Raw genomic sequence first — 8,540 nt, 5'->3', positions numbered from 1 at the left:
CCTCTGGGAGTACACCCATGCAGGCATCGGCCTGTCAGAAGAGGAAGATGCATGCCAACGAGGGAGTGAGCCCCTTTTCCGGATACTTGGACACAGGCATCGGCCTGTCAGAGCAGGAGGATGCATGCCGACATGGGATGATGAAACTGGCAGAGCCTCACAATTCAGCAGGGAAATTGAATTCCTGCTTCAAAGATGATTAATGAGGAAATGAAGAATTTTAACAAAAAGCCACAATTCACCTGGCCTGGTGGGGAAAGGATGTCTTGAAAAGAAGACAGCTTTAGACATTTTCATGTCTTTTATGCTTTCCTGAGTCACACAAGATTTGACCAAGAAAAACATAGTTTATCTGATTTTGTCCTATTTCTCTCTTTGAGTGTTTTGAGGATTGAACCAGATGAGCTATGATATTTTTGTTTGTAAATTCTTTTCACTTGTGAAAGCTTGAATCATGGCAAAAAGGAAAAAGACACACACTTTTAAGTGGTAAGGGTTAAGACACACATTTCTCAGTGTTTGGTTACCCAGTTCCCAATTAGTGTGATTACCTAAGTCGTAGTGAGTGTGTGAGGTTGCATAACAGTTCACAGGGTTAACAGAAGGCCCAGATTGAACTGCTAAAATGATTTTTAGACCGATACATCTGAAAAGGGTTTACAATTCATAGTATTAATAGTATGCCAACCTTCTCAACAGTGTCTCAGAAAGTTAAAACAGGCAGTGGCAACCCAGCAGCATTAACAAGCTGCCTGGCTGCGGATACCTCACGGTGACAACACAAGCAGCACTTTTCTGATTGGGCTTGTTGCTTGGGTGTTATGCCATACAAAACCGGCTGGCTGTACGACGGGAGGCGGTGTTTAGAAAGTTATATCAGAAAAAGATTTCATCTAAAATATCCAGTAATTTACTTGTTGCATAATATACACTATTCTTTAAAAATCCTATCCTTAATAACATCTTAGGTCCACTAAATACTGTGCAAAACAAATATGGTCTTAAGTGTCCAGTGACACAGCTTTCATTGGTTATTTCAGACTAAATTTAACACTTCCTCAAAAAGCCAGAGTATCCTGGCTTATAAGAGTTTCTCAGTACGGTAACATCTGAGGGTTAAGGGGGTAGCTGCCACAATAACTGCAGGTTGCTATTAGTTGGGAGGTTTGGGGTCTTATCCTGGATTAATAGTATGAAAGAGGGAGGTCTGCAGGGAACTCTGTTCGCAGGTTCATGGTAGTCAATTACTGAGTGAATATCTCCATCATACAACCTCAAGCAATGTTTGGAGCCTTAATATGTTTCAAATATGCCACCTTAGTGTGAGAGGTAAGCTTTATTCCTATGTCCAGGGGTTAGCATATCGTGGCCTTCAAACACAGAAAAGTATATGAAGAATACTGGATGTTCACTCTTACTTTTTTAATTCTTTCATTGTCTTGATTTGGTTTCCGCTTGGCTGTGACTTGATCTCACCTCACTCTCTGTGGTCTTGACTAAATGGTCTTATAGTTCTATAGTGCTTTTCTATGCATTGCATGCAGTACACTCAAAGTGCTTTGACACTATTTTGACCATTCACCCATTTGCATTCACACCGGTGATATCACCAAGAGCAACTGGGGGTACAGTGTCAAGGACAGTCAACATGTGGACTGGACAGGCCGGGAATTGAACCGCTGATTTTCCAGTTGGGAAACAACCCACTCTACCTCTTGAGCTACAGCCTTGCCTTTTTATGTCTTTGGAAATATTGTGTGCAAAATGAATTGGTATTGATGAGGTCCTAATTTGGATTGAAAACGGCTTTTTTTTTTAAACCATTACCTCCTCAGGGACAATATCAGGAGCATCTCTCTGGGTACCAACAGCAACGATGTGGCCATTCCTTTGACAGGAGTTAAAGAGGCCTCCGCACTCGACTTTGACGTCTCTGAAAGGAGAATATACTGGACAGACATACAGGCCAAGGTAGGTTGGCTTGTATGACTTTACTTAAGTCACAATTTAAGTTTGCAATATTAGGTTAAACACAATCATGCACTGTGTTTGAAATGAGTAGTTTTGTATATTTCTATAAAAATGTATGTTATGGAATTCAGTCAGATCACATGTGGGCAGTTTGCTGTTTATTTTATTTGACTTTACTTGGACAGTGTATTTAGTCATTATTAGGGACTTTGGAGCTTTCATGACTGAACTGAACTACTGAGAAGAAGCCTCAGCTTTGGTTAGGAACTGGCTCTCTCTCTTTTGTCAGTCACTCTCCTCTCACTCCTTTCTCTTTCCATCAGACAATCAGCAGAGCGTATATGAATGGCAGCTCTGTAGAGCATGTCATAGAGTTTGGACTGGACTACCCAGAAGGCATGGCAGTTGATTGGATGGGTCGTAACCTCTACTGGGCCGATACAGGCACTAACCGTATCGAGGTAGCCCGACTGGATGGCCAGTACCGGCAAGTTCTGATCTGTAAGGATCTCGACAACCCGCGCTCATTAGACAACCCACGATCACTAGCACTGGACCCAGCCAATGGGTAAGACCAGGAACTGCAGCTTTTAAAAAACAGGCTGACATTTCATAATGTCCTAAACTGTGCAAGTTCTATCATCTAGCCATTTGACTTCCTAGATATATTTTTACATGGTCTTAATCTTCCACTTGAACATTGTGCAAGTGTCATGATCCGTCTAGGACTTTCTGGCTGCGACCTTTATTTTGTAGGAGACCTCCTGTATGACACACTGAGTTCAGTTCTTATTTTTGTTTTTGCCAGATGGAGGAGCAGCATTTTTTGTTTTGTGTTCAATCTCTTCTGTCTCGGAGGATTCTTCTGGTCATGCCTCCAACTTGTGGATTTGAAAGAGGTGCCTACCACCTTACCTCCTGGTCACCTGTCAATTACTTATCTGAGTTTATATTTCGTTTCTGTGCTCTGTTGATCTCCTGTGCTGTATAGTGTCTGCCTCTCACAATGCCACTGCACTTACTCACTTGGCAGTTCCTTATATTGGCTACTCACCAGAGTAGAGCAACCAGAAATCATCAGTGACTGCAGTTAAGTCACCGTTTGCTGACCTCTTGTGGCCAAAATGATATTCTGAGAACAGCCCAGAGTTTCATAGTTTCCTCCGCCACTCCCAGCCCCTTTCTGCACTCCTCTGCAGAAAAAAAAGTTAAATTTTCATCTTGCCTGCTTCATTGTGCATAGGACTAGCTGGCCAGTAGTTGACCCAGTAGACAGCTGTTCTGTTGCTGAAGCTTTCTGAGACTTAGAAAGTGAGACTGACTATTTATACATCCACCATTTATCTTTCCCATCACTGTCTGAGTCAGATGTTATATTTGATACAAGATTCTATTTTGCATTTATTCTGAATACATGAGTTATCCAGAGTTCATTTCTCTGAGAGACGTGGCCTGGACACAATTTCAGAATATGGTGCTTCTCCACCTCACTTAGCCACTAACTCCTTGAGGGTAGGAGTAGCTTGTTGTAACATGGCTCCTTTATCCCCTCAGCTCTGTTCAACCCTGTCAGTCTGTCAGCACTAAACATGCTAATAGCCAAACTGCCAACCCTGATCTAAAATCATCTGGAATTATTTTGAACCATGTTGAAGCCAGGGCCATTAAAAATCAGCCCAAGGCTCAAATGGCTGATCCTCTCTATATGTACCCCAAGCCTGCTTGGGACCTGAATTCTTCCCAGTTTAAGGGGACTCACCTTGTGGTTTTGAAGTTTGGCCATCACCATATTGGTAATGCTACACTCCGCCTGCTACATCTAATGCAAAAATGGGAAAAGAGGCGGAGTAGAAGTGGCGCTCGTTAGTTAGCTAGCAGCCAGCCACCTATGGTGTGACCCTCCCACCTGTCACTCAAAGTGGCCACACCCTTGATTAAGCAGAGCTTTTAGTGTCAATATTATTTAAACAGACAAGTTATAAAAAAAAATTCACCCCCAATACAGTTGTCATGGAAGGTGACATAATCTAAAGAAACTTAAACTGTTTTTTGTGCCAGGGAATAAACATGTTTATTTCTGCTGTAAAGTTGGCCATTTTAACATGGGACTCTATGGGGATTAACTCCCTTTAGGAGCCAGCCTCTAATAGCCATTTGAGGAACTGCAGGTTTTGGCACTTCTCAGCCTCGGAGGTTATCACTTGGTTTGGGTCCTTTTTTTAAAAAAAGCCTTTTTTTTTTTTTTTTTTTTTCTTTTTTTTTTTTATAGAATTGTTGTCATTTTTTTAACTGACACCAGTTTGTTTACTAGGAAAGAGATTACTTTTACTTTTGGTATTTCCATCGCAAGTTTGCTCTTAAATTTCATTTAAAGTGGTAATGAAATGGTCTTAAGAAGTCTTGAATTTAACTTGTATATAGCTGTAGACACCCCATAGAAAAGCATGGTTGTGTGTGTGCATAAATGTCACCTACCTGTGCCATTGTGCCAAGGTCCCGAGCACAAAGCAAACACTGTGGTGTCTTGATGATATCATGGCCCAGTGCTCCTCTGCCTGGAGGCATCTGATGTCATTTTGTGATCACATACCCATAATCACACATAGACAATAAAAACAAAGTTGTCTTCTTATAGTTTATTATACACTGAGATTTATAGCTTGTCTGTTTGTGTCCCAGGCTGAAACAGTGTTTTGTCTCCACAGCTACATGTACTGGACAGAGTGGGGCGGTCGACCTCGTATAGCCAGAGCCTACATGGATGGCAGCACCATAGTGACCCTGGTGGATAAAGTGGGTCGGGCCAATGGACTGACCATTGACTATGTAGACCATCGACTCTACTGGACTGACCTGGACACATGCATGATTGAAAGCACCAACATGCAAGGTTTGGACACACACACACCTAAAAACATTAGCAACTACGCAGTTAAACACAAAGCTGAATATTTGTTGTTCATTAATAACAGACATATGGCTCATTTCTTTGTAGATTTACACCTAAAAAACTAAACGCTTTAAGCACACAAAGTAGAGGGCTAACTTTGTTAGGTGGTATGTTGAGTGCACACAAAATTTCAGCAGTGTGGCCCTCTATAGAAAAGGGATTTTGAACCCATAACTGCACTAACAGAGGAGTTTAAATGTGCCACACCCGCTGACAACATTGAAGATTACGCCGTCAGAATCCTGGGATTTAGTGGTGCAGAGCAGTCTCAGCAGGGAGGAAGTGGAAGCTGAAGGCAGCTCTCAAACTTTTGGTACCCCAGGCTGGCTGAGAGGAGCTGGGGACGAGGCAGGCAGAGTGGAGCTGAGGCAAGGCGGCTAAGTGGAATTTCTGCTGGTGCTGGCGTATCCAGGTGAAGGTAGGAAACACAGGTGAGTGGTGGTTGCAGGTCAGGAGGTGATTGGATTGGCGACGAGGTGAACAGGTAAGTCATAATCGAGGGGGACAAGTCACTGAGTGAGAGGTGCAGGAGCTAGTCAGGCAGCAGCACGGAGCACAGGCGAGTATATTTACAGATCAGGAGTGGACTTACTTGGCATCGAAGAGCAGGTAAACTGTGAGTGCCAAGGTTTTGGGTGAGGTGCTGTCTACTGTTGGAACGAAAGAAAGTCGTGGAGCAATGTCAGGTGCAAAAAAATTTTACTCGGGGCTGTCAAAACATGGCGAGAGCAGCTACGCACACCAGTAGAGTATCGTGAATCAAGTAATGGACCAGCCAGTGACTGAGGGAAAAGAGGTAGTATATCTAGCCGAAAACTGGGGGATGATAGGCAAGAGGTGAACACAATGAATGCTGATTGAGAACCATGGCAGGAGAGACAGAGTGGGACGGGAAGAAAAAACAAAATAAAAGCACAAAAACAGGAAGCAAGTCCAAATCATAACAGTCATGGGTATATCCGACTGAATCTCTGAGGAACATAACGTAGAGGTGCCCTGTGTCTGAATGACAATGACATCACTTTAACAGACTAAAGCCAATAGTGTTACCTAGCTCATGTCTGAGAGGGATTATTGTATAAAAACTTGTTTCAGCTTGATCTCAGCTGAGATCAGAGACACAAGGATTAAACCCCCACCCCCAGAAATATCTGAATATTTACAGACTATTAATACCAAAGCCCTGGAGCCCAAAAAATAGTATTCAGGAGTCAGGATAGCCCTACCTGAAATGGAGGAAATGTGTTTTTTCTGACTTTTTTGTATGTCTGTCTCTCCTGCCATGGTTCCCAATCAGCATTCATTGTGTTCACCTCTTGCCTATCTAGCATTCTTCCGGATTGCGAGCGAAAGCAGACGTGTATATTGCTTCTCTGTCTGTTCTACAATTTTTCACTTCTGTTCTTTTCATATTGTCAAGGCTTTGAGCTCTGAGCAAAAACTCTACAACTACTAAAATGCCTCCAAAAGGGAAAAGAGCTAATAAATCCGAGCTGAACGACGGTGTTGAGGCGGAAGAGGATTCTTTTTCAGTGGTGCAAGTTGCTGAGATGATGGAGCGGCAGCGCAGTATGCACACTGCGCTTATGTGCCAACTCAATGAGAGTTTCCAAGGCTTTGTGAAACTAATTATGGAGGCTCATAACAAGAGATTCGACGACTTGACCAAGGAAATGCAGGAGATAAAGATAAGTTTGCAGTTATACATTTGAAATATTTAGCTTTATTTTGAAAATCTTGCCCCATTTAAATGAATGGGAAACTTCTACTTCAGCATACTTTCAGCTCTTTCAGCTATCAAAATGTTCAGCTCTTCAAGGACATTCATACTACTATTCAGAGGTTTTCTAAACTTCATACTTTTGGAATTTTTAGCTTTATTTTGAAAATCTTGCCCCATTCAAATGAATGGAAAAATTCTACTTCAGCATACTTTCAGCTATTTTGGCTATCAAAATGTTCAGCTCCTCAAGGACATTCATACTACTATTAAAAAGTTTTCAAAACTTCATACATTTTAAATATTTAGCTTTATTTTGAAAATCTTGGTGACCAGACCACGGAACCAAGACTTCGGACCAAGAAACAGCACGCCGAGACAAGGACAGTATGATGGGGAGGCAGGACCCTCTCATGTCTGAAGAAGCTTACTGTTATCTGCGATGGCAGATGAGCTGTCGAACCATCAACAACCAGCATGACTAATGGACGATATGAGGCCAGTGATTTACTGCAGAATTTAATAGATTTTGAGGGACGGGATCTGGAACTGAACACAAGTGGAGACACTGAAATGCACTATCATGAAACGAACGAAGGCTTTGACCCTGAAGAAAACTTTTTCAAGAACCTTGAAAATAACTGAAAATATTACATCAAAGTGAAAAAGAATAACAGAACCAAACAAGTGAGAACAAAGAAAAGAAAATACAAAGAGGTAAAGCTATTCTGATATAAAATTAAGATGTTTTAGGAGGTCAAAGGTTTTGGTTCGTTTTTTGTTAAGGTGGTTTAATTGTGACAGTGTTTGGAAGTAATTGTTAAGGTCAGATTGTTTAAAAGTTGAAAAGGATGGTGATTTTTTCAGAAATTTCATTTTATGGATGAAGAATTTGGCCAAAATAATGAACAGATTAATAACATATTTTTCATTGCTAGAGAAACGGGCCTTGTCAAAAATTAATAATATATCATATTTATTAAATGCAATTTCCTTACCAAGATAAAAGTCAGTCCAAAATACTACAACATGTGCACATTGGAAAAAAAAGATGCTCTAGAGTTTCTAGCTCATTGTTGCAAAAAGAACATTTTTCTTCTATGTAGTATTTACAAATAATGGAGTTTAATGGGTAAAATTTATGTAAGAGTTTAAAGGAAAGTTCTTTAGCTTTGCTGGACGAAACAAATTTTGGAGGCTTAAGGAGGAATTAAGGGGGCAGGATTGGGAAGCAGTTTACAGAGAGGCAGATTTAGATAAAGCATATGAACAATTTTTAAATATATTTCAGGAAGTATATGACAGGACCTGCCCACGTAAGCAATATAAAAACAAAAGGAATTACATGACAAACCATGGATAAGTAAGGGATTACAGAATGCATGTAAAAAGAAGAATGCACTATACAAGGTGTAGCGGATTTCATAAAAGACAGATCAAAAAAGACGGAAGCAAAATATAAGGCGTACAAGAACAAATTAACTGAGATCCTGAGGAGATGTAAGAAACAATATTACTCTAATGTATTGGAGGATAATAAAAATAACATGAGAGGTACTTGGAATATATTAAATAAATTGATTAGAAACAGTTCCAGTAAGAGTAACTACCCCCAATACTTTATGGATAATGATACACCGGTCATCAGAATGGAGGATGCAGTTGATAAGTTTAACAGATTTTTTGTGAATGTTGGCCCTAGTTTAGGAAGAAGTATTTGTACAGATGCTTCAGCCGTCACTAGAAATAATAATACAATTGAAAAGAACATGAGTTCTATGTCCTTGAAGCCCATAGTTGAAAAGGAAATTATAGAGATAGTAAATAAATGTGATAACAAAACATCAAGTGATAGTGATGGTATCACCATGACAACTGTTAAATGGGTAATTAAAGAGA

The 8,540-nt window shown here is 40.6% G+C and overlaps 1 protein-coding gene across 1 annotated transcript in view; it reads left to right on the top strand.

Annotated features, from left to right (window-relative positions):
* Nucleotides 1–8,540, top strand: part of lrp5 (low density lipoprotein receptor-related protein 5) — a 98,520-nt gene that overhangs the window by 73,644 nt on the left and 16,336 nt on the right. Inside the window, exons 15-17 of the mRNA XM_020612711.1 lie at nucleotides 1,836–1,971; nucleotides 2,295–2,539; nucleotides 4,677–4,861. Of these exons, the coding sequence (XP_020468367.1) occupies nucleotides 1,836–1,971; nucleotides 2,295–2,539; nucleotides 4,677–4,861 (566 nt within the window). The remainder of the gene's footprint in view (nucleotides 1–1,835; nucleotides 1,972–2,294; nucleotides 2,540–4,676; nucleotides 4,862–8,540) is intronic.

The sequence above is a fragment of the Monopterus albus genome, unplaced genomic scaffold (assembly GCF_001952655.1).
Source record: "Monopterus albus unplaced genomic scaffold, M_albus_1.0 scaffold127.1, whole genome shotgun sequence".
In the NCBI taxonomy this organism is placed as follows: Eukaryota; Metazoa; Chordata; class Actinopteri; order Synbranchiformes; family Synbranchidae; genus Monopterus; species Monopterus albus.
The sequence above is the reverse complement of the archived record's forward strand: the minus strand, read 5'-3'. Positions and strand labels throughout refer to the sequence as shown.